This window comes from Paralichthys olivaceus, chromosome 18, assembly GCF_024713975.1.
Source record: "Paralichthys olivaceus isolate ysfri-2021 chromosome 18, ASM2471397v2, whole genome shotgun sequence".
NCBI classification, from domain to species: Eukaryota; Metazoa; Chordata; class Actinopteri; order Pleuronectiformes; family Paralichthyidae; genus Paralichthys; species Paralichthys olivaceus.
The window spans coordinates 6,680,445-6,706,747 of record NC_091110.1 but is presented as its reverse complement, the minus strand read 5'-3'; the positions used below and the strand labels follow the sequence as shown (position 1 = coordinate 6,706,747).

The following is a 26,303-nucleotide window of genomic DNA, read 5'->3' as shown; positions in this document are numbered from 1 at the left end:
CAGTACCACCTTATTTTGTCATGTCTACAATGAGGGAAGGAGAGGGAAGGTTATTTTAATATTAAACATGTTTGCTAAATATTGTAAACACTCTTAACATCAGTTAGAGTCACAGTCATACACATTTTTAAGCGTCACACTTTTGCCTTGTGAACCTGTTCTCTTAAGAACCCCTTAAGAGAATCCTTTTAAATTTGGCACAAGTATTCACTTACACTCACAGATTAACTGATATGATTTTGATGATCAAACATATGTTGTTGGCCTCTTGAGCACGATATCCCGATATGAAGAGTCCGAACATAGTTATGTATCCGCAGGCACTGACCATCCAATGCATTTTTCTGCATAAAAGAGCCTGTTGTGTTGACAATCCAGAGATGTTGCATACCAAGTGATTGAAGGTGCAGTTTGTGGGGAGCTCCCAATAATATTAAAATTTAACAGTCCTTATATAGAATAAATGAAAATGTAAGTTTGTGTGTTTGAACAGGATTGGTTTTATAATGTGATTTCATCTCTGATGAAAGTCAGACTGCAACATTCAGTAACTTCATTAGTTTTCAATGTTGCAGACAGTGGTAGATCTCGAACATGACCTTAGAGATGCAATGAACTCATGCATCTCACAAAGGCCTGTGATTGGCCATTATTATACCAGCATATTCAGGCCTTGTGGAACAGAATGTGTTTTCTCAACTTTCATCATGCGTAAACTTTCTCGCAGTGTGGGTACATATCACTGTAGCCTAACACCACCTTTTATTTATCATGTGGGGTAAAATTTGTTCACCAGCTTCCTAACAAACTGATAATCTGCTCTGTAACTACGAGCATGCAGTCAGCAGTGATGGCTATCTGAAGTCTGCAGGGACTTGCATGCTCAACAACACCAACATTCCTCATGGACATGTCCAGATTTGCTGCTCCCACACATCTGCACAGTGCTCGCTCGCCTCTGATGCTGCGCTGTACAATGACACACACACACACACACACACACACACACACACACACACACACACACAGACAGACAGATAACACGTTCATATAAGTTCAGTAAACCAGGAAGAGATGAAAAAATCAGGAAGTGAAAGCAACAGTCTTTCACCCCCTGAATGGACTAATTTCATATTCATGAAGGAATACGTAATAGGATGCAATCCTATATAAACTTCTCTAAATCAAATCAAAGATTAAGTAATTATTGATAGAAAGATATAACAAGCCCTTTTTTTCAACTTTCTTTGAAATGTTTGCCTTTGATTCGTAGTGAACAAACAAATATGGAAATCTTTAAGCAATGGTTTGAGATAGATCAAGACGGAAACCAGAGGGGAACCAGCGAGCCTGGTTCTGCCTAAAGCTGAAAAATATTAATCCCCATCAAAATAATCACTTTGCATAAATAAAAAAACTAATTCTCCTTGCTTCCCATCTTTACATCGAACTAGGCGTCTCCTGGCTTTATCTCCATAGTCCACACACAGAAAATAGTAGTATCGAGAAGTATCAAGCTCCTCGAATTCTCTGCAGAAAATCAAATAATTTTATTCCCCAACATCTTGACCCACTCGATAATCATGTGGTATGTTTTTCACAAAGTGAAAACAGAATCCACAAAGTAAAGATCTCTCTATTTGCAGAGTCTCCTCCAGAGAGGACAGGACGCCGACGCAGCGTGCCAGGCGGCTCCTCAGACAAGACCACACCCACCATGGAGGCGGCATCCACTGCCGCCACACCTTTCAGAGTCACCGTGAGTACTGTGAGTGTGTCTCTATGGACCATCTGTGTCTTTGTCTGTCCATTGGTTCTCCTCTCTTGGCTTTTCTCTTTGTCTCCGCACTAGTTTGCCTGAGGACAAGGGGTGGGGAACCTTTTTCCTGTCAAGGGCCATTTAAATTTTAATAATATCCTTTGTGGACCACATAATAAATTATTAAAAGCATATTGAACTGTTTCTCTTTAGCAAGGCATCTGTTGTCAGATGGTACTGATGTGGATGATGCTACTTACAGCTGGTTTAAAGTTTCTTAACTTTGTGTTGTGGCATGGTTGCCCACCCCAGCTTTAGGAGTTTGTTAGTTATATATCAAGGTTTACAGAAGCCTTGTCTGGCGTCCAGATGGATTTGTGCCAGTCTGAAACTCATTTACTTCAAATATTGGAACTGGATCTTTGATGTTTGGCTTCTGAACGTCAGGCATCTACTCATCTCGTGTTCAGCACACTATCCCCCACTGACTCTCAGATCCTGTGTGATTTTCACCCTGAATAATATTCACAGCCTGCGCACACATTCCACACCTGTGCACACGCCATACCATCAGTCACTCAACTACAAACACACCTCTCAATCAAACACACACATACACACACAGGGCGGTCGGTTCCTGCCATCTCGCTCTAATTCAAATCCAGGCTGCTTTCTGCCATGTTTAATTCAATAGATAAACAGCCGGTTAATGAAGCAAAGAAATATGCCATGAGTCATCAATTTAAAGCTAATTAGCAATTAGCAGTGCACAATTTCATAAATAAATAATGAGCGGGGAGATGAAGACCCGCAGGTGAACTGTAAACAGTAGATGTTAGGCCAGCAGGGCCACAAGCTCTCAGTGCTCAGTCATCAGACTTTTATAACGTCTCAGCAGGTACAGTAACGTTGTAGCTGTGTCTCAATTCAGCGGCAGCATCCTGCGGAGGACCCGTTCTACGGAGACGGCGTCAAGCAACAAATATACAGACGAAAACGTTCTTCGGTTGATTCAAAATGTTGACAATATCTTTTTTTAACGGTTGAGTACTTACATTTAAATATACATTCTCCTGGTGTTTTCAGCTTGCTTTTTACTGCCATTACCTCTTTGAAAAAGAGTGAGGTGGAAGGACACTTTGTATCTGTATCACATCGCTCCTTTAATAACCTTCAAACTTCTATTTGAAAAAAATGTCCCAGAGTGGAGGTTAGGACACTACTGTGTAAAGTAATCAGTCCGATTGCTGTAAACATAAATACTGCGGTGAAGGATGATGAAGGACTCAGCTGATGTCTCTGACCTGCCACACTTTAAACACATTTCCAATGTTAGTGACCACAATATCAACACTGATCACCACATAATGACTGACACTGTGCTCATTCGGCCCTTCCTGACTTTGCTTCTCTCTTTCTCTCACTCTACACCGACAAACAGACAAACGTCATCAGATACATATGTAAAGTCAAACCGTGTTAAAACAACATCATTGTATCTTCATATCTTCCGCTGCAGACTAAAGACACATCTCTTCCGACTACACTTGGTGAAGATGATGTCTAAATAACCCCCCTCCCCCCGAAAAAGGGATATAAATATATTGTCGCACTTCTATGGCACTTACATGTTGCACTTTGTAGTTTGGCTTTTTGAAGCAACTTATTCTTGTTGTTCTGGGTTTGTTCCATCATGGTTGATGCACTTATTATAAGTAGCTTTGGATAAAAGCTTCAGCTAAATGAAATGTAATGTAATTGTCCTTCGCGAACAAAAAGGACAGATTATTTGCATATAGAGCGGGGAAGTGAGAGGAGTCAAAGGAGATATTTTCAGGATGCATTAACCACCTGTGAGAACACATGTACATAAAGCTGAACACTTGGGATCTCTAAAGACAGACATCAATACCAGGTCAGAACACGGCCAGAGTTTCAGTAAAAGATCTCAGTCTCTACAAACACCAAACAGCGATGCCTCCACAGAGTCTTACTTGACCGACTCTCTTTTGTAATTTCTATCACTTTCCTTCTTTTCTGTTTTTATGCATTTTTGTATTTAATTTCTCTTTTCTTTTTATATCCATTTTATATCCAAGTATCATTTTAACATGTTTTTATGTGAATTAACATCTGTCCTCCTACATGAATGTTTTAATTTGTTAAACATGTTTTTATCTTTATATTGTATGTAAAGTACTTTGAGCTTCATCTCTTGTATGACAGGTGCTATACAAATGAAGTTAATTATTATTATTATTATCATCATTCATTTTATTTGTTTTATTATTGTTTTGAACCACCAGCAGAATGAGAATGAAGTGTTTATTACCCCAAAATTACTCAATTTTATTATTTGTTTTATGAACACGAATTAATTCATAAAAAAGGCAGATCCTGTTTAAATTGTTTTAGCACCTTTTCTGTCTTTTTGACAACATTTTTATAATTTTGGCTCCTGTGGTTTTTAAAAACAATGCAAATATAGTCACTGAACAGTTTATATATGATCAAGAATGTATGGGAGAGAGAGAGAGATTTAGGACAGAAAAGAAGAACAGGGAGCTTGTTCGAGACGGGGTCAGATAAATGGCTAAATATTGATTAAGTGTCTTTTAAGCCGCTCCTTGTACTCTCCAGGGAAGAAAGAGAGAGAGGGGGATACTACAGCAAAGTCATCATGTCTCTATCACATGACCACTTCACTTGCTTCTGTGGACTTACTGCTTAGCAGCAGAAGAAAAGCCTCCTCTACCGCACGTTTCCTTACACCGCCCCCTTCTGGCACGGGATTTTATTGCAGCAACTTAAGTTTTCACCAACTTCTCTGGAATACAAACTAGTAAACAAATAATAGGTGATTAAAAGGGTTTAATTTGCAGCTCAGGTTGGATGGAGAGAGGCATAGGTTATACGCCTGGTGGCACACAGAAGTGTTGGAATAAAAACAAGAAGACGAGCAGACAGGCGGTCGTATTCTTCTTCTCCTCCTCTGCTCCTGCATCTCCCGCGTTTAGCGATGACAAACCTCCCCTCACTCTTCTCCCTCCTGTAAAACAGAGTTGCAGTGACATCTAAAGTACCCCTCCTAGGCCTTGAGCTAAATCTGTCAAAAGGTTTTTCTCTCATGTTCTTTGCAGACTGGGTTCAGTGTCTGCAAACACACACACACACAAATGGATTCCACGTGCACACATGCGAAAGCACATCCTTTGGTGCCTCTCAAAAACAATTTCTCACCAGCAGGCACGGACGAAAGCTAAACTCTTAGCAAAGCCTCATCTCCCGTGACCAATTCAAAAATAGTAAAAGATTGCATACATTAAATAGAAAAGTTATTATTTACAACTTTCTCTTATTCAGGGCTTATTTAAAGAGCTGACAAACAAACCTTATCTATGTCTGTCAGGTCCACGTCCCGCTGACTGCACTATAGCCGGCTGGATTGATTCTCAATAGAGACTTAGGTCCTTATCCAATCTCCCCCTGACTCTTCCCTCCCCACCCCCCCTCTCCTCTCAGATAATAGCAGGGGGTCTAATTGGACAGGTATGTCTCTTGTTTTCATCAGCTCGTGCTCGAAGAGGACAAGAGAGCTTGATATGGAAGCAGGGAACACCCTGCTGATTGTCCAGGCACTGATTCTATCAGCCCTCCATTAAGGAAGCCTGGAATTGCCAAGCCAGGGGGAATAGAATTAACTTGTTGCAAGAATTTGCTTTAATTTCATGGAAAAAAAAGACATCTAAAAGAAAAAAAAGCGATAAAATTGAGCTGTCCTCTTGTACTGACTTAATGGGCTTAGACAGGCTGAGATTACGATCAAGTATGCAAGGCTGTTATGCACACACACACACACACACACACACACACCGATGCATGCACAGACGTAACACATCTGCACTGTACACAAGGTAACATAGTAAATATGAACAAACACGTTATTTCCACTGCCATTCATTTTCCTTCAGAGCCAGTAGTAGGGTTTGTGAAAACCTGAATGCGTGTTGATTAAGTTCGTTCCATCCCTTTCTTCCCCCTAATTAGGTGTCAACCGTGGAAATGCAGAGTAATTGAAGCGCTCATTCATATTCACAATAACACGTGACACTGTTATGCCCCCTGTCAGGACACACTGGCTGTAATAGCCTCGTCACGCTGCTTTGTATAAGTTGATGTTTGCACCATAACATGTAAAAGACATTGCAGCAAATTCAGTATTTTTTACACACCATTAGCAGAAATTAATTGAGGCATCTAAACATATTTACGGCTTTTGTTCATTCATGCATTGATATTCAGGTTTTATTCCACCAAGTGTCACTGGGGAATTACAGTACTCATATGTGTCAATTAACGCATTTCTTTACCACACAATACAACAATCACATGATGTACGACGTCTCATTAGGTGTCAGTTTTCATTGTGTGTGCCGGTGTCACAGGCCTGACAACGAGACATAGTAGTAAGAGGTCAAGCTCCGTACATGAGTGTGTGTTTCAACTGTCGCACAATGTCAGCCGTCACTTTCTTGATTCACAGCGACCGGTGTCATCTGCTAAGACGAGGGCTGATCAGAATATAAACCAACAGGGAGGAAGAGTCCTGCCCTCTGCAGCTGGTGCCATGCTCTGCTGAGCCATGCTCTGCTGAGCCCTGATCCGCCGGCGTCCTCGTTGCTCATTTGCGGAACCTTTTCCCCTCGTTTTTGTTTCATTCTGCTGCTTCTTTCTATCTGCCACCTCCACATTGTGCTCCACTTTTTCCATTTATCCTTCTCCTTTATCTCACACCAGCCTCCCTTGGCAGGAACTGGTCTCACCTCTATTTCCGTCCTCACTCTTTCCCTCTCTGTGTCTCTCTTTATTTGTCATCTCGTTTATTGTTCCTGTTGCTGTTCCTGTACGAGTAGGTGCTAAAGGTAAATTAAATGCTGAAATGCTCCTTTGCCTCCTTTGGGGTTTAATCTGGTCTTAATACAGGCATCAATCATCCTTACTGACTGACCTTAAGTGGGTAAATTGGCTGTTCATACCTGCTGACCTTCTTCTGCAAGAGCTTTGACAGGCAGATAGTATTTTTCCCAACATGCACGTGTCGGGTGAAAAAGAGAACAATAAATACAAAATAATCAGAGAGATTACAGGCCTGGGTACCTTTCTGGCTCTCTTGTCTCTTTCTCCTCCCACTCACAGAGAAGTAAGACAACACCAGCCATCAGTCCACCTCGCCTTCAGGGACACGTTTCTGTGGATGGGAAGCATTTTAATTTGTGAGCTGTGAATATGCCAACAACAGCAGGCACACAGACTCTCGAGGGGCTAAAGGGAAGAGGCAAGGAATTACGATGAATTTAGAGGGGATTGTGAGTGATGATATGCGGAAATGAGAAAAGGTTTGTGCCGGTGTTTGTGCATATGTTTGGGCGTGGGTGATTGTTCTACTTCATCACCATCGTCGCCATTAAAAATATCTTGTCTGAAAGGGACCATGTCACAAACAGGCCTTTTTAAATAGCTTATAATGATAGTGACTTAATCTGATCATTATCTAGTATGTAGACAGTAGCCATTGTGCGTAATGATACATGAGCAGTTTGATTAAAAATAATTAAAAACAAAACTAACTGGACAAATGAGCACTTGTACAAACATCACTTTGATAAAAACTACATACAATAAACTAAATGTTATTTAATTTGTACTTTGACTTTTTAGTTTGGTCCACGTCCCATCCTCTAACATGGAGGAGGCCAGGTTTATGACCTATACTGCAGCCAGCCACCAGGTGGTGATCAGGACGCTTTGGCTTCACTTTTGGGAAACTGTCATGTCATCCATCGTTATATTCAGTCTATGATCTTTCCTGCTGGGAGAAAAAATCCCAAAGCTTTTAAACTCTTTCAAACACAGTCTTGCTGTTTTAGGTTTGTCGTCTCTAAGCTTATATTCACAGATAGAAAGCTCCCTCAAGAGCCACAGATAAAATTATACAACTGCTTCTACAGGCTGAGGAGAAGTCCCCATGTCTAATAAACTGAACTTCATGTGCAGAATCGACGGAGGGTGCCTTTATTTATTCTTTTTCTTCTTGTTTTCCAACTTTTTTCTCTGGCTGTCTCACCACCATATGCAATTTGCTTCAATATTTAGCAGTTGGAAATAGCTCCTCGATTTCCTATGAGCATTGCATTGCGGAACAGCAATGGAAATAAACAACATACTCGAAAAATCCAGTTTTTGGGTGGTGAAAATGAAGTATTTACTGAGTACTTGTCAGTTTTCAGTTTAGCATATGGTGTGAAACTGGGACACCGCTATTGAGTTTGGACTCACATGCACACACACACACCCATGAAACATCGACACTTTTTTTGGCGTGGGTTTGAATATACCGACATTAGTGCGTCTTTGTTCCCGGCTTGGAGTGCTTTCCTGATGACAGGCGTCGTTTGTCAGGAGGCAGCGACTTCCTCTGTGATCAGCTGGCAGCCTGTCTGGAAGGCGCTCTCTAATTAAACCTATTCCATTGTTGCCCGAGGCGACCTATCCACACTGTAGGTGGTAATTATACAGGTATGATGATGGCCTGGCGACGGTGGAAAAGAGGTCTCATTTTTGTCGCCTGTCACCTGTCTTGTGAAATTCATGTAATAGAATGAAATAAGGTTAAAGTCACAGGAGTTAAACTAGTGTCTCGGCTGCGATGCAACTTTTTAGTCCATTGTTCACCCTGTGAATAAGCTGCCATGTTGTCTGCTTGTACTTAAAGTTGCACCTTCACTATCCACTCACTATTTTCTCCCGCTCACTGGCTTTCTCATGAAGCTCTGTCCTCCGCAAATTCTCTGCCAACTCTTGCCGTCTTGGTTCGTGGTCGTCCTCTTCTCATTCCTCACCTCCGTGATCTTCTACATCTGCACGGCCAAGAAGACCGGGGTCTCTGTGTCTAGAAGAACACTTGCAGCATCTTTCGATTCCTGCACCACATCTCATTTTTGTTCTCTCGTGTTCTCTCACTCCTAATACCAGCCAGCAGTTGCCATGGCGACGGCGAGGTGCTTGGGGGAGTGCGATTGCAGATGTTGGGAAGGAGTAAACACACAGACTCAGACAAAGGAGGAAAATGAGCAAACTAATAAAGGGGTGTATCTGCTGAATTAGCTTGTGGAAATAATTACAAAACTTGTATTTGTACGTGACATATAAAGACACACAGTGCTGTAATTCTGCCAGAAGTATTTCCTACCGATTTCTTTCTGCTTGCGCTCTCTGAGAATCCTCTTTTAGTCAAGGTCCTGTATGTGAATGTGCTTGATGTTGCTAGAAGTTTTGTCGTCAGGAAATATATGCCTCTGACCTTGTCCCGGCTTCTCTAGTGATCATTGCTCTCAGCCTGATATGAAAATCGATGCCCATTTGTTTCTCCTTTTAACTACTCATGACCTCCGGCCTCAGCAAATTTAGGAATTATTGTGTAATGTATTCTGTCCCGCTGCCAAGTTGAGCGCCAGTGATTGACGTCTCAGAGACTCTCCTCGCAGTGACACCGCTGTATTGACTGTCTTTGTCTCTCTCCATCAGGGGTTTCTGAGTCGACGGCTGAAGGGCTCGATAAAACGCACCAAGAGTCAGCCCAAACTTGACCGCAACTCCAGCTTCAGACACATCCTCCCCGGCTTCAGGAGCGTCGACAGTGACAGGTAGGGGTTTGTTTGTTGCCGGGATGCAGCTTTTTGTGCTCATGTGTTTGTCCGCGCGTCTTCTGTTCCAGTGCCTCGCTCCGTCTGATGGCTGGTTATTCAGGTCACAGTTGACGTTTTTGTGTTGCGTTGTCAGTATATTGTGAAAACCATCAAATCCTGACTCTCCAATCTGTCACTTCTAATGCGTCTCGCTCTTTACTCTCGTTCTCTCTCAGAAACACATGACGAGTCTTCTCTCCTCTGTTTTGTCTCTGCAATATCAAGGTTGTAACCTACTTATGCTCAAGTATGAATTGTTGCTTGGTCTAACCATCGGGGCCAGGCAATAGAAATAATATAAACACTGGTCGGAAAAGAACATTTCCTCAAAGGGAAAAATAGAAACTTAATCGCAATAAACCAAATAAAAAAATATTTTTTTAACCAGAACATAGTTGGATTGGATGTTTAAGATAAACACACCACATGTCAGATTTTTTAATGAGAAGTATAGCATGTATGATTGTATATAAATATATACAAGTAACAACATGTTGGTATTTTGGCTCTATTAATAGATACCAGCTAATGCGAATGTTGAGATTGAGCTGAAATATAAGGCCCGTGGCTATAAACATTTTGTGCTGTATGAATTATATGTATTATTTGTTTACATGCAATTCTTGATTTTTTTTTTTCTGGTCCTGAATCGATTCCAAAGAAAGAAATACAAATAACAAACAAATATTTAACCTGAATAGAAATAGTTACTAAAATGGAGTATTATAGAGAATAAATATGTAATATTCTGAAAATAACATTTTAATTAATATTAAAATGTTTGTAATGATTTTATTTTTCCTCTCCTACAAAATAGGCAATTTCTAAGTTTGTGAGGTGCACCTTTTTTCTTTTAATGTAAAAGCTTTATTCACTTTATCTTTATTAGATTTTTTTGTTCTCTTAATATTACGACTTTATTCTTGTACAGTTATGACTTTTTCTCATGATATTTCAACTTTCTATCTGAAATCTGTGTTATTTTTAATGGCCCTAATACTCAGATCCTTATGTGAAAGAAAACGATTACGTGAAATCGACCAGTCCTACACAACAACCTGCCTCTCCATTAATCATCACCATCCTCTGCCTCAGAGTATAAAAAGTACAGATCTGGGTTGGGTCTTCGGCTCACAGCTCTACAGCATGTGATAGTGTTTAGCTTCAGGCTGTGATAATTGCCCATTTCTGATAGAGTCTCCTAATTACCTCAGAAACTCGGCCACTTGGCAAACATTTACCCCCGCCTGACGATGTCAATTAGAATTCCAGACCAGGCCACGTGGACCCGTAGCCACACCGCCTGCTCACCCTGGGTTTTTTGATTTCCATAGCCGGGCGAGTAACAGCTATCATTCCCGGTGCATATCTTTGTACCGCATCTGGAGAACAGCCAAGGTGTCCATCTGTGGGTTTTAATTAATGAGAGCGCTGCATTTGAAGAGATTTTCTGCTTTTTTTTGGTTCTAAAACCTGCAGATGAATGGCTGCCTCTCTTCGTACTCTTAATGAGGCATTAACATCACTGTCAGACTATCACAAGACAACGCTACCAAGTGTTCATCGTGGAACATGGCGAACTCTGCAGTCGTACAAAATGAGCTCATACCTCCTCTTCTTTTTCCCGCTGTCTTTTCTCATTCTCTTGCCCATTTCAATTTTTTTATAGCTTCTATCTTTCCAACTTCACCTCTATCTGTCCATTTCAAACTCATCACTCTCCAATTTCAGCCCTCAGTGTCTCTATTTTTCCAACAGCAGAACAGTTGCCTAAGCTATCAGCATTTATGTTTCTTTCCGATAAAGCGCGCCGGGAAGACGGCAAATATCGGACAGGAAATTGGAATGTCCAGGGGGTGGCTTATCTCACCTGGTTTAACACAGAAACACACAGTCACACACACCTCACTTACAAATGCACACACTGACTCATATATAATGATCTCCATACACATGCAGTAGAGGAAGAGAGAAATGCCAGTCTGGTGCTTTCACTCTTCTAGGATATTATATGGGCAGGAGATAGAGATAGTTGTGTGTGTGTGTGTGTGTGTGTGTGCGTGTGCGAAAACAAGTGAGAAAGCATAAAAGGATGCAGAACGAGCGAGTAATGTGCTGAGAGAAGGAGTCGGTGACGCTCCCTGACAGCCTGGGAGCAGTCTCCCCACAGGGCAGAAGAAGCTGCAGAAGAAGAAGACAGGCAGGGGAACTAGCAGAGGGAGAGACAGATGATGAGACAAAGTAGAGATGAAGGGAGGAGGGAAGGAATCCTATACCCTAAAAATTCCTGGTGTGCAGATGTTCAGCCTTGAATATGAAAGACGCAGCGAAGCGCTTAACATCGCGAGCGCTGACCACTGTTTGTATCTCGTTGTGCAGGGATAAAAGTTGCATGTGTCTCAGTTTCATATTCATATTTGAATGTTTGCGCAGCATCATGTGCTCACGTGTTCATGCTCAGTGTGTGTGTGTGTGTTTGCTGTGATGACATTGTTAGGCCTCGTAGCCTCAGGTGGTCTCAGGGGGGGGACCTGCAGATGAGGAGCAGCTGGACGTCCAACATGAAATATTCATCTGTGTTAATCCAAGGCCGGGCACTCACTGAAGACTCCTTATCTTTAAAGCAAAGCAGAAACACAGCGACGTGTGGGCATGCACACCAACACTGCACGCACAAAAAACAATGATTACATTATACCTGCATAATATTTTCAGACTTAAGGTTTTATTATGGCAGTTGAGGCTTTTATTAGGGAATCTGAGTCCACTAATAGATGTGGATGGGTATTTCGGGCGCAGGTCCTGTAGGGTCACATTAGCTGGGCTATTTTACTTGATTTTTTATATTCACGTGCCTGTAATCAGGGAAAATATCAGACTCAGGTCAGGTTCGGTCTCTAAAAACACAAGGCGGTTTTCGCTAGTTTTGTCTCTGGCTCGGTCATTTAAATAGAAAATTGTGGCTTGAGCTGTACTTTGTCCACAGTACACGTTTCACTTAGTGGAATAAGCGTAGGAACTTTCCTGCTCAAAAGATAGTGATAAACAGAACGTTCAGCTGAAGGGCACTACCAGCAGTTTCATGGATGTAGTTGCGGGATGAGTAATCTCCATAAACAGATTCTGTTCCTGTGAATATGCAGAATGTGTCGGCGAGAGACAACATTTGGGGACCGGAATACTTCTGACCAAACACGTCTGAGCAGGTTTTGGTGGCCCGCAGGTAAACAGTCCGTGTGGTGAGCAAAAGAGGTGGAACACGGTGACAGATATGCCGTCAGCTTAATTTATTTGCATTCATACAATGAAAGGTGTTAATAGAGATTAGCCAAAATGTCTTCTGGACCTAAAACACCTACGAAAAGATTTGCTGTTTTGTGTGGAGAAAAGTTTGACTCATGTGGGGAACGGTAGAGAGAGTCTTGGCCCCGATATCTGCTTTCTGCATTGGAAGCCTCACAATGTTGGCCTTCGCCCCTCGAGGCTAATTCGTCACCAAATGACAACCGATGGGCTCCGAGTTTGCGTGCTGAGTATTTTGTTAATGAGATGGACGATCCTAGTTGTAGCTTATAGACTCACAATTTCTTTAAGCTTGTTGATTCACTTTAAGAGACCTTTATTTATACATTTCAGTTTGTACAATCAGCACTGTGCAGTTGCAAAGACACCATTTGGACAAATGTAGGTTGTACTATGTTTGCTTCAGTGTAACCAGTGTCTCTGGGCAGTGGTCTGTCATTGTTCTGTGTGCTGACCTGATAATGTCCTCTGCTTGACGTTGCTCTCATCCGCTCTGTGTGTTTTTCTTGTATCAGAGATAATCTGACCCTCACTGGCTTCTGCTCCTCTCATCTGATCAACCTCGACCTTGGCTGGACACTGATGAATATCACAGTGGATTGAAACGTGCAGGCTTTGAGTTTCTTTAGCAACAGTCAAGTGCTTGGTTACACAGTGCTGCATGTCCCCTTGTTGTAATGTCCTTCCGAAAGCAGTCGGCCGATGTTTTGACAATAGATGTTTTTTCAGATTTAAATAATCAAGATAAAGAATGTGTTTTTATTAGCGGTGTGTTGTGGTGGCAACATGCTAAGGAGCATCTTTGTGTGCCAATAAAGCAGTGAAGTATGTTGGCAAGAAAACTTAAATAATCCATTAGTATGTAATATTCAGTGCTGTTTCTCACCCTCTCTCCTCTCTGCTGCCTCCCCACAGCAGCCCACAAGCCAGAAAAGTTTTAGTATTGTGTGAATGATATCCGACACACACACAATTTCACCCACTGTTTACAGTAAAAACACACATGCACCCTATCTATCTCTCTCTCCCCCTCACAGACACAAGAACACACACACACACTACATACGTAGCCTGCACCAGCTTCCCTGAAAGCACACACACACACAGACACACACACACACAAACACACTTAAGTCCTGTGTCCTATAAGGACAATGTCTGCGCTCCATTATCCTGTCCATCCACTACCTCACTGTGGCATCATGGGAACACTTATTTGTCTGGATTTAGTTGCTACAGTAGTAGTTTGATGTAACTGATGGTTTGTGATTATGTCTCTATACTTGTATGCATATCGCTGTGTGCGTCTGCTTGAGTAACTGCAGCTCTCAGCACTGTGGGCACCGGTGACTCATGCGTCTTTATGGAACGGCTGCTTCAATAACACAGCAGGGAAGCCTTTTTGCCGTCACTCTCAGACTTCAGCTCTGAATATCAGCAGATGGATAAAATGGCTGAACAGATTTGTTACATCAGTATTTCTCTTCCTGCTCCCTCTGTCTCGCACGTCTCAGACAATCTGCTCAGCATATTCTTCAATTATGTTTGCATTGCAGGGAGCACTATGCTGCACGCTGAGAGATATATGTCCGTCAGGGGCGTAATTACAGGAGTGCACAGAGGATATGCCCCCACACACACACACACTTTTTCAGAAGACAGTATTGGACAAATCAATCATGATTCTTCTGCAGGAAAAGGATCTTTAATTTGCTGCTTGTTTTCCTCCAGGCTCTAGTTTAATAAGAAACACATATTTTAATATTCATATTGCTTTGAGGTGCAGGACAGATATCAGGGCCCTATTAGTGAACTTCCTCTATCTGTAACGTGGTTTAATTCTGCTCGCCTCCCCCAATGATAAGTCAATAAAGTGACTATTTTCTATAATAAGCATTTTTTTAAGACATGAAAGAGACATATCAAAAGTATGGGGACATTAATTTTAATTTTAATATTTATGCTTGCCCTTAGTGTGTGTCCCACCTTTGAAATACAAACCCCTCCTCTGATGGAGGGAGAGAGGCTCAGTGAGGATAATGCATGGACATAATAAAATGTCCAGGTTTACACTGACCTATGGTTCTGAGAGAGTAAGCAAACATCGGCTATGACCTGTTAGGACTTAATATATTATCAACATTAATATTTTCACTTTTTACAATAGTTTTATCTGAATAACAATTAACTACATACATCTATACATTATTTATATCGCTTATCCTAAGTCTTGCATGTTGTCTGTGGGGGGAAGCACCTGGAGAGAACAAACGCAGACACGACTCACACAGAAAGAACCCTGGATTATATCAGAATGGTTTTAAATACTGTTTCAAAAAGCTTATTCTTACTGTAAGGAATATCATTCCATTTGATAAATTCTTGATCTTTATTATTTTGATTTGAAGAGAGAGGTGGTTACTACATAGCAACATGGACGCACATCCATCATGCCATTTTAATATCGAAGAGTGTTGATCATGCAAAGCGTTCACAAGAATAACTACACTCACTGGGGTCTTGAATATCTCTTCCATGTAGTCTGTGTTGTCTTCCCTTGTATTGACAGTTGTAATGTTAAGTTTCAGAGACCATATAAGGCAGTGAAGCACCAGCCTGTGTGTTTTAAGGAGCTCTCCCTGCCTGTAACCAAATTCAAGAGCCCTTCATACAAATCTCCCTGTCATCTCTCCATAAAGCTGCAGCGCCATGGTAATTGTTGCAGGTGGAAGTGTTAGATTGTGTGTTGTGTGTTGTGTGTGTGTGTGTGTGTGTGCGCAAAAGAAAGATGGAAAGAGAGAGAGAGAGACAACCATACATAAATCCAATAAAGTGATGACATTTAGAGTTATTAAATTCTGTAAACATTCCCCAGGTGGTCCGACTGTAATATCCAACCTTTTTCTATTGCTCCCTCCCTTCCTCTGCGTCCTGTCTCCCCCTCCTCACATCTCACTCCCTCATTCCCTGACAGTCAATCTAGTCAAGTCTATTAACCCTTTTTAGTCCCTGCCTCTGTTTCTCTTTGACTTCCTCCTCTCACTCTGGTGTTTATTTCATCCGTCTCTCCCGTGCATTCCTGCTCCACTATCATTTGTCACGTTGGTCCCCTCTTATCTGCGTCTCTCAGTTATGTTAGGAGCTGTTGTTTGGAGCCGCAGTTCACTGGTGGATTTACGCTACATTAAGCCCAGTCGAGTGCTCACAGACTCGCCCCCCCGAATCCTCTCCGTGCCATCGCTGCATCATTTTGTGCAACGGCGCCATCGTTTCTCTTCCTTGACTCTTGTCTCTAACACATTTGTCATTATTTGCTTGCTCCCAACCCTTCTATATTTTCTCTCACTCTCTCTTTTTAGGAAAATGTCTTCTTTAGCTCCTCATGCTCCTTTTTTCCATTCTCTCCATCAGTCCCACTCTAAAGCTGAGGGTCATGCAACACCCCTGCAACACACAATCACGCCCAAATACAGACGCACAATTTCTTTTCTTTCTAATTCGTTCATTATGTCTTCATAATCATCTAATTAATTAATTCACTCATTCATTCACTAATTCATTCCATAGACTGCGTATACAAAATGACAACACATCTCCACATCCCTCTCTTGTACAAAACTGAATCAAAAGGTCCCAGATCCACAGGCTTTTGTGCTTTTGACGTCATGTGGAGCCAGACCAGTCTCAGCTGTCAGCATGAAGTTTCACCCTGTTGTTACAGCATCAATTCACTATTTAAAACCCAAAATACCAGACAAATTACCAGAATTGGATAAACATCAATGTGATATGGATAGTCTCTATGGCTCTTTGACCCATTGTGATGTATTTAAAGTTAAAAGAGGGCGTGGCTGCATATTACTGGAAACCCTTCTGGGGTGTAGACACTGGTCGGGGTTGATGGGATCTAGAAAATGTTGAAGATATGAATGAATGTTATTCAGAGTTTATTCGTGATGATTACCAGTGCACCCCCCCCCGCGCACACACACACACACACACACACACACACCTATTAGTGACAACAATCAAATGTCTGGTTTCAGATTTGTTTTTTTTGCTTGTCTGGAGAAACACAGCAGCAGTGCTTTCATTATGCTCATTGCTGCAGTATAATTAGGCCGAGGAAGAGTGCATCCTCCTCCTCCTCCTCTCTTTGGCATCTCTCCTCTCTCCATCTCATTTGCAATGTATCAGCATTATTTGGTGAAGATGAATCAGAGCTCTGAGGGTATTAATGTGTTGCACAGAGAAGGTTCCACTTACTACTGTGCATTATTGAGTTGCATCCTGTGCACATTCAATGAAGCCATCAATAACAGCTCATCTTTTGCCTCTAATTTGGTCATGATTACGTGACCTCATAGCATCATCTGTCTCTGTTTCCATATCTCCTAAGGAGCATTTTATGAATTCCAGACGGATGTGGTGTTGTTTTGGTGCTCAGGCAGAGTTGGGTATTTTTTGAAAAGGCTCCATTTGGCAGCCTTTGTTTTGCTCTTCATTTGCCTCAAGGACAGAGATGGCGATTCATTTTTGAGAATGTAGCACACAGGCACGAGTGTGTTTGTGGTTTACTTTTGTTATGCTGTTGTGACAAACAAGTTCCATAATTGGATATCGAAGCTTTAGATCCTCCTGGTGCACAAGACTCGTCAAAGTACTGCATTACCTTAAACAGACCACCTGTGTCTCAATTGAGGGAGGACGCAGCCTTCATGGGCTGTAGAGTGGGAAGGCCGAACCCAGATGAAATGGTCTGTTCTATGGAGGATTCCAGTGATTTGTGTCACCAGCTTGTTTCACCTCACCGCTGTCGCCTAGCAACATAGCTAAAGGTGGACACAACGAGAAACTTTTAGTCCTTGTGTTTTTTAACAGGCATACTGTTAGCTGCTCGGTTAAGTTGAAGTCTGATACTTACATTTAAGAGCTTAAAGGTACAGTGTGTAGAATGTTGTGATATCTAGTGTTGAAATTGCATGTTGCAGTTGAATAACCCCCACCTCACCCTTCCCTTCTAAACATGAACCTGTGGTGAACTTCAGTTGAACTCACATCACGGCGGCCTCTCTACGGAGGCCACCTTGATGTAAATATAAAGTATTTAAATATAAAGTGCCTTTTCTGGGAACTAGTGAAAACATCATGAGAATTATTCTACATTAAATTTCTGCCAATAGTTCCCTTTCATCTAAATCTTACACACTGGACCTTTAAATGTCTATAAGCAGCTGAATACATTTATGATTTTTTTTTTATACAGTTTTAGTTGTCTTTAGTCAGTGTTACTGCTTTATCTGTAATGTGCTTTATCTCTTCTTTAGTCAACTGCCTTTTCTGGTTTTGAATGTTTTTAATTTTACCTCCTGTTAATTAGCAGTTAAAATAGAATACATTTTGAAAATATTATTATATTATAAAAACAAATAGAGTATAATCATATATTAAAAATGGAGAGTACAACTAAGAGCAAAGGTGAAACTCCTGCTGCTTCAAATTGATTATATGCTGCAATAAAGTTTGAAATAAAATTAAGTCATACTTAAATTTTACCCTAGAAAAATTCCCTGTCCTTTTTCAAATTGGATCTGTGCACTTTATATCAGGTTGTGTGGGGGGGGGGGGGGGGGGGAATGCGGTAGAAAAAGGTGAGCAGGTGGACCAAAACGCAAAAACTAAATACTGTTTAACAAAATAATCCTCAATAAACAAAAGTCGCAATCAATCATAACAGCGGAGTGGAACAGGGAAAGACATGAAAGAACCTACAAGGAACATGACAAAGGTGACGGGATACATGAAGATGACGAGGAATGACAAGATACATGAACATGACGAGAAACAATGACGAACCAACAACCACATGGGGGGAACACCAAGACTTAAATACACACTTGAACTAATGAGTAAGTGAGGACAGGTGGCACAAGACAAACAGGTGAGCATGATGAGGGCAGGAAGTCAAATGGGGAAAACACACCAGGAGCAGGGACTACAAAATAAAACAGGAAACAGAGGAACACTGAACAAACTTAAAACATGGATTCATAACATAACAAAAAACACTTGTTTAAACATGAACTGAAAGCACTCTTAATAAAAGAGGACAAAATACAATAGACAAAAAATACCATAACAGCGACACTTTTACAGCTTTGGTTTCACTTCTTGACTCAACAAGTTGTTTTCTGTTTATTATGTCTTCCTTTATGGACAATATAGCTCATCCTTACAGTAAATGGGGCAGAATGTGAGCATGATTACCACACTTTGCTAAACCAGACCAGTGTTGCACATTAGTTTCAATGTTCCATCATACCACTCTGATCACTTTCCTCTCTGTATAATTAGGAGCAGAATCCTCCTCAGGGCTGTCCGAGTGTTGTTGACACCTGCCCAGCTTGTGGGGTTCGGTTGTGTAGTTGATGTTTAACCCTGCTGGGCCCCTCTGTGCGAGCGGGCACGCACGGCCAGAGGGTCTCGTCTCTTTCATTCTCTCTCCGGGTAATGAGCTGTAATGGATAAGGCCTTGAGCGTGACAGGAATACCAAGGGCCCCATCAAAGCAGCACCCTGCGCATCCCTTTAAAGAAGCGCTCAGTACACATGCAAACTCTCATTTATTCATTCATCCCTCTCTTTAATCTACTCCGGTCACAGGCTTTTCATTTATTTATCACGCAGCAGTATTATAAATATTAGAAACTGCAAAGATTTCCTGACAAATGTTCGGGATTGAATTTAAAGAACATGGGATTATATGGAAACTATAGGGATAGTGTTAAAATGATTGACAAGAGTCACACATAGATTATTGTGTGTGTGTGTGTGTGTGTGTGTGTGTGTGTGTGTGTAGTAAAAGAGACTTACCTTGAGTTTCACTGTATAGCTCATCATCATGATCAGCTAGTGCCTTGTCAAGATTCATGAGGCCAGAGTTCATCTGCAGGGAGTGTGATCCATAGACTGTATATGAAGAAGGACGACATGCTCTGACATGGACTGCTCCCCAAAAGTGAAGCCAAAGAATCTCAATCGCTCCCTGGTGGCTGGCTGTAGTATCTAGGTCATAATCCCTGCCTCCCCCATGTTAGTGGGTGGGACATGGACCAAATTATAAAGTCATATAAAGAACACGTCAAATACATTTTTCTCAAAGCTGTCATTTTAGTAAGTTCTTATCACACTGATGTATGTTCAAGGTTTGTCTGGATCTAGTGAATATATATACTCTCCCCCGTGTGCTGAAGCTTCATGATTGACAGGACCTCTATACTGTTGCTCCATCCACTAATCCATACTGCGTAGACTGGCAGCATTCATATCAGGGATATTTTGGCTTAATTTCTGGATATGGCAAGGAGGTGTAGATGTGTCTTCCATCTTTAGATGAAGTCTGTGGTGTAAACTAGGACTTACTTATTCTCTGACTTGAAGAGAAATAGGTGAATTTTAGGCGTATGACGTACGTCACTGCTTCCCACACAGGTCCCATCATTTGGAGCAGGGAAGGTTTTTCTTTTTACATTTCCAGTCACCATCTGCCTATCCATTATGTTCCAAAAAAAACAAGCAGCCTCTTTTCAAATTTCTGCAGCTTGATCAGCATCATCCGTGCTTCTGTTTCTGGGGATGTGAGCCAGCAGTGAATTGGATTGCTAAATTGCGTATTACAGAAGAGCTGGCTCTACATCCACCGGCTCTCCTGACTTTGCATCAACTGATCCGAGTCACATCTGGCCTCTATCTTCAGTAACTAATACAAACAGCCTGGCCTTCCTAAATGCTCTGACTTTACAGTGCAGCCAATTGTTTGTCCAAAGATAAAGGAATCACCTGACGACCTGTCGGACTGCATTACATCATACAAGCCAGTGCACAATCTGTGTTCACAAGACTTCAGTTACTTATCTATCCCTGATGTTTCACTTTTGTGGACTGGCCTTCCTGTCGTGTCTGTGATGCTGCATCACTGGAAACCTCCAAAGCGAAAAACCCATTTCATTCAATTGTCTCATGACCTGTCTTCTTACATCAATCTCTTTGACTGCATCAACAATTTGATATTTTTTCCCTCAACTTTATATAGTGCAATTGCTTCTATCTTAAAATACTATAAATATTATATTATCAAATGTATTATTAAAAAGTGTGCAAAGAAACCTTGGTGTGATAGAACTCCTCAGACTTTGATTCTGGGATCCTGATGCGCTTCATTATCCTTCTCTTGTTCTGCCTCCTCCAGACGCTTCCTCGCCAAGGTCACACAGTGTCTGTACCGAGGCTCGGACGCTGCGATATCTTTTTAAAAAAAAGTAAATACAATGAGAGAGAGGGAGCACAATCCCTTCTAAAAACTTTTGTTATAAAGATTTTGCCTCTGTATTCATGATTTTATTCATATTGTTATAATATATTCTTTGTTTTAGACGTTCAGTCTCATGGCATTTGTTTTTTTATATATTTAAATGTTAGATCAACGTCTGTGTGTAGCCAGCCACTAATTGCCAAATCAAAAAGAATATAAGTAATAATATTAAAATATTTATTTTCAGTTTTCACATTGAATTGAAAGCATCATAAGTAACTACTCTAATGAAAAATAAACAATCTTTTTTCTCAGTCAAAATTAAATGCATGACTGAAAGTCTTTTTTGATCATGTGTATCTTAAAATAAAGGGATTCCTTATAGACAAATAAATAAATAAGCAGTGAAACTTAAATTAGCCTTTTTCTATTTGTTAAAAATTCTCTCACGCACTTCTCACTGTCTACTATCTCATCTGACTGGGTGCCCCCACCGATTTTGATTAGAATGCTTATTGAAACCCACATGTGATTGTCATCATCTCATTTGACAACACTGAAGCAATTGCTTTGTGAGTTTCCTGGGCAGCTAAATTAGTGTCACAAAGGCTAGAAAAGCTGTGCTGGTTAAAAAAATAAAATAAAATTTGTCAAAAGGATGTAATGGTTACAGTTCCGGACCCAGATCGGATGGTGCCTGGGTCCAGATCGGTACCACGGTCCACCTAATTGTGACCCTTGCCGTAAATGGAGCAGTGCTTTGGAGTTAGTTCAGCCAGCTTGAGCTTCACTGTTCTAATCATGGGACATGCCACACTCTCCACAATCATCACACTCCCAATTTGGCAGTTTATTTATACTGCAAAGATTTTCCAATTCTTTCCTTTGCTTGTCACAGCCTCCGCTGCCCTGCGTCAGTATCGTTGCCCGTCAATTCAGCCCTTCCACCACCACAGCATCCAGCCGAAGGCTCCGACAAAGGAGTTACGATTTTTTTCTCATTACTCCCCATTAAAATCAATGTAATCTTATCTGGGAAGTGATGAAGTCGAGGCCTATAGACACCAAACTCTAACTATGTTCTGCTGCTGCAATAAACAATCCAAATGGGAGTTACCTGACTGAAATTGATTGTGTAGCTTTAACTTATGATCTATTGATTCTTATAAACATTAAATAACATGTCTAAAAATATATTGACGTTTATTTAACAAACACTGCTTTTTATGCAGTGTTAATAAAATAAAAATGCTGCTCTATTTATCTGAAATGTCTCAAGCAGAATGAAAGACAAGAGAGGGACTGCCATGTGGATCATAACAGCAGCGCAGCTCTGTTTGTTGCAGTCTGACCTGGTTAGAAATAAACACTGCAGTACCAAGGTGTCGAGCTGTCTGTTCCCCTCTTAGCACAAGCGTCGGGTTGCCACGAAAGTCAAAGGTGCATCACAGTTCACACTCGCACGCCACTCGCCTGTCGCTCTCACACACAGGACACAAGACGACCACTGCAAATTAACTCTTTTTGCCACTGACTGGACTCAGTCACAATCTATTAGACGGATTCCTTTAGTGTGATGCAGACCGTTGCATTCTTTACTGATGGCTGTCGTTGCACTGCGTTGCATTCTCACTACATGGGGAATTGTAAATGAAGGGACAAGCACTGGATTGGAGGAGAGATGAGATGGCGCCAGACAGATCTTAGTGTCCCTTTAAAAAAAAAGAGGCTATGTTTTCTGAGTGCTGTCATCATGAGCTGGATTGTGTCTGGGTCAGACGTTCAGCTTTTCATTGTGCTTCAGCTAACTCTCTCAAATAGCTCCCTGTAATCACACTGCACTCTCCTCCTGTCCATCTAACACTGCATCTATGTTTTTTTTTTTTTCCATATGATCCATTCAAAGGGTTTAGAGCATGCTATGGTTTATTCATTTTGTGCATCTTACCATATTGCACATTACAGAAGTGTCAAAAGTAAAACTGCTGAAATGTCTATTTTAGGCATATGTAGATTTATTTATAGGAGCGCAGCGACAGTTTCTATCTGAAACTGTAAAAGTGGCCTGCGGTAATTGAGTTGTGGTAAGTAAAGGCCAACTGCATGATTCCGTCCACACAGTCACACCCAGCTTCAGCTCCTGTATTCACATCGTCTTGCAATTTGCCAATAGTGTCATCAAGGTGGTGTCATAAAGCAGCCATGTTGTTTCCCTTTCAAAACTTGCATGATATTCAAATCAGGAGGCAAGTTTATAGATACAAAGCACTGTTCCTAAAGTAGTCGTTATGATTATTGGCAACATAACCTACCAGAGCATCATCCCATTGACTTGATGGAGCCTTGGTGGTGGTGGTGGTGGTGGGGAAAGTGGTGATTAAATGTTGGCAGCGGCTGCAGGAGCTGGAAGCAGCGTGTTACAGGTGCAGCTAATCGGACTGATAAAAGGGACGGTGATTAGCGGCTGTGTATGTTTGTGTGTGTGTGTGTGTTTGTGTGGAAAGTGAGAGAAGTGGTAGCTTTAGGCTCATCTAATTGGATTAAGGGAACCAGAAAGGAGTTGCTTCTTAAGTTTTTTTAAACTGATGGGATGATAGATAGAAATGATACAGAATGTGAATGGACCGGAGCCCAGAGGCACTGCTCAGAGGAAGTTATTAATGAAGAAGCATTCCTGATGAAACCTCCATTAAGCTGAATTAAAAAGAAAAAAGGTTGCTCTTTAAAAGCAGCCACACATAGCGTGCCTCGATTAACAGTGATAAGCATGAGAGGGGTTTGCATCAGGATAAGAAGAAGACCAGGATAAAGAACGTTTCCCCCGCTGTTGCATGAAAACCTTCACACACTTAAATTTAAATATGTTTGTCAATTTCTCATAGTGTGCCCCAATCTTGTGTTTTTAACATAAACTGAGAAAGAAATTCAGATTTTATTTCACTAAAATCCAGGATACCAGCGCTACCATCGTGCAAATTAGGAACCAGAGTCCGTGTTGTAGCGATCAAGGGATGCATGTGCTCCACCAATCACAAGTCAGTCTCAGCTGTCAGTCATGGCAATTCCACCCATTTTTAAAACTTATTTTACGTGTATTTTGACATTTTAGTTGTGTCAGTGTCCCATAAGCAATAAAATGGAGGAGACAGGTTCTATGAACTATACTGCAGCCAGCCACCAGGTGGCGATTGAGGCGCTTTGGCTTCACTTTTATGAGCAGTCCTGTCCTCCATCTTTATAGACAGTCTCCGATATTTACAAGAAAATTGCACATATTAAATGTCATTTTGTAATCTTTTATTGCATAAAGCTGTTTTCATGAGATATACTTAAACTTGAATTTCAAACTGACAGATTTCGACTGAAATTGAGTGAAATGACATCTGTTGTCTCTATAAATATATAAACATGATCTACACATGTAATAACATCTCTTTAGCTGTAAACTGAATGTGTCTGTTGATGAAACCCATCATAGAACAATATTTCCACCAAGTTATAATATATTATTTTCAACCAGCCTGAGCTGACATAGAAAATGTGGGTCTTATTTTCATCATATTATTTATTTACACAACCCAAAGTCCCTTGACCGCTTTATTAAGCCTTTTCTAAATTTTAGCTGGAGGTGAGGTTACACTTTAAGGTAGAGCTGCTGTTTTTTTCAGTTAAAGAGGAAACAGGTGGCCAGCAGCAAGCCACTGGGACAGGTTTACTGGTTTTGTTCTTTTAAAAGCTCACAATGTGCCTGTGACCTGTGTTCTTGTTTAAACTGGGTGTGAACTCCAAGCTCAGTATTTGTCCTCCCTGCCCTATTGTGTGGTCATTTGGTTTCTGTGAGTGTGTCTGTGTGTCCAGGAAAACGAGGGGGGTAAGGATGATGTCATATTTGATGACATCATTGCAGACGTGCAGAAGCTGTGGTGGCTCTGTAAACCAGCCCATAGCTCCACAGCTGCTCTGCCTTATCGGTGTGTGTCCCGGCCCCGACTCGTGCCAGTTCCTGCACCGTGTGAGCTCTAGAAATAACCTCAAACTCAGCCCTATCTCTTCTGCCAGTCCACCAATTCTGGCTCAAATTGAGCATGGCAAAACCCTCCCACCCAAATTCCTGTCTAAAACTACTAGTAGCAACCCTCTGGCTGGCCCCACCGGCCAAGTCACTACGCCAAAGCTGCAGCTCCAGCCTCATATTTATGATGGGGTTTTTTTCTGCCCAGGGCCCAGCATGAGCTAAACCGAGTCAACACTCTGGGCTTACTGCACCCCCCCTAACCCCTTGCCTTTGCTGCCAGCGGTGGCAACAGAGGCAAGCAATAGTGGCTGACAGGAAAAGCTGAACACCTCGCACCAGAATTGACAGGACAAAGAGCACACAACACACACCCGCTGGAGCCACACAGGGGGGGCAGGGCCAAGCCGGGTTGCAACCACACACACACACATACATGTGATCCCCCCCCTGCGATCCATATGCAGGCTCCTCCCTGCGCAGGGAAACGGAGATGGGAGGTGCAGTCAATCACTGACGGGGGGGAAAGGGAGGGTTTAGCTGGAGTCAGGAAGAGGGAACAAGTGAGAGAAAGGGGACAAACCTTCACCATTCTCAAATCAGAGGCAGGTTTTAGGAGCTACCCTTTGATTCATTCATGTCAGCGTGAATGAACACAAACATAAGAGAGAAGAGTGTGTCCCGTGTCAGAGGCAAGACAGGAAGTAGGGCATGCTCTGTGCAGGGTGTGGAAGAGAGGGTGGGAGAGAGGGAGCAGCGTGAGGGAGAGAGAGCATTATAGCGCTTATTCTCCACCCCTTGCCTTAAAGCAGAGAGGGAAGGAGGCAGGGAGAGAAGGAGGAAGAGAACCACAAGTAAGGAAGAGAAGAGGCAAGCGGCAGTCTGCATCGGTAGCAGCAGGGGGGGAGAAAGAAATGGAGCTTTGAAATCGCCTCTGCCCTTATCCATCCTTGCCTTTTTTTTCAATCTTTAATTTTCCTTCCCTCTTGTTCTGGCTCAGTCTCCGTTCCTCTCTCCGCTCGGCTCTGATTGTTCTGTGGAATTCTGACAATGGCTGGTGAGTGTTATCCTGCATTTCACATGTCACTCACCATCCTTCGTGGTTTGGTTCACGCAGCGAGAGGTGATTTTTTTTTCTTTTTGTGCATAAACATGAATAGAGATGTGGACTCGT

The 26,303-nt window shown here is 41.8% G+C and overlaps 1 protein-coding gene across 11 annotated transcripts in view; it reads left to right on the top strand.

The window, feature by feature from the left end:
- The window catches only part of dab2ipb (DAB2 interacting protein b), a 161,928-nt gene that overhangs the window by 77,702 nt on the left and 57,923 nt on the right, over nucleotides 1-26,303 (top strand). For 5 of the 11 annotated variants that reach the window (XM_069513397.1, XM_069513399.1, XM_020082198.2 and 2 more), the window contains 2 exons: nucleotides 1,647-1,768; nucleotides 9,344-9,462. In XM_069513397.1, coding sequence (XP_069369498.1) covers nucleotides 1,647-1,768; nucleotides 9,344-9,462 — 241 coding nt within the window. Of the gene's footprint in view, nucleotides 1-1,646; nucleotides 1,769-9,343; nucleotides 9,463-25,910; nucleotides 26,187-26,303 lie in introns of those variants that run through there. The other 6 variants (XM_069513398.1, XM_069513400.1, XM_069513401.1 and 3 more) reach the window with 2 other exon arrangements.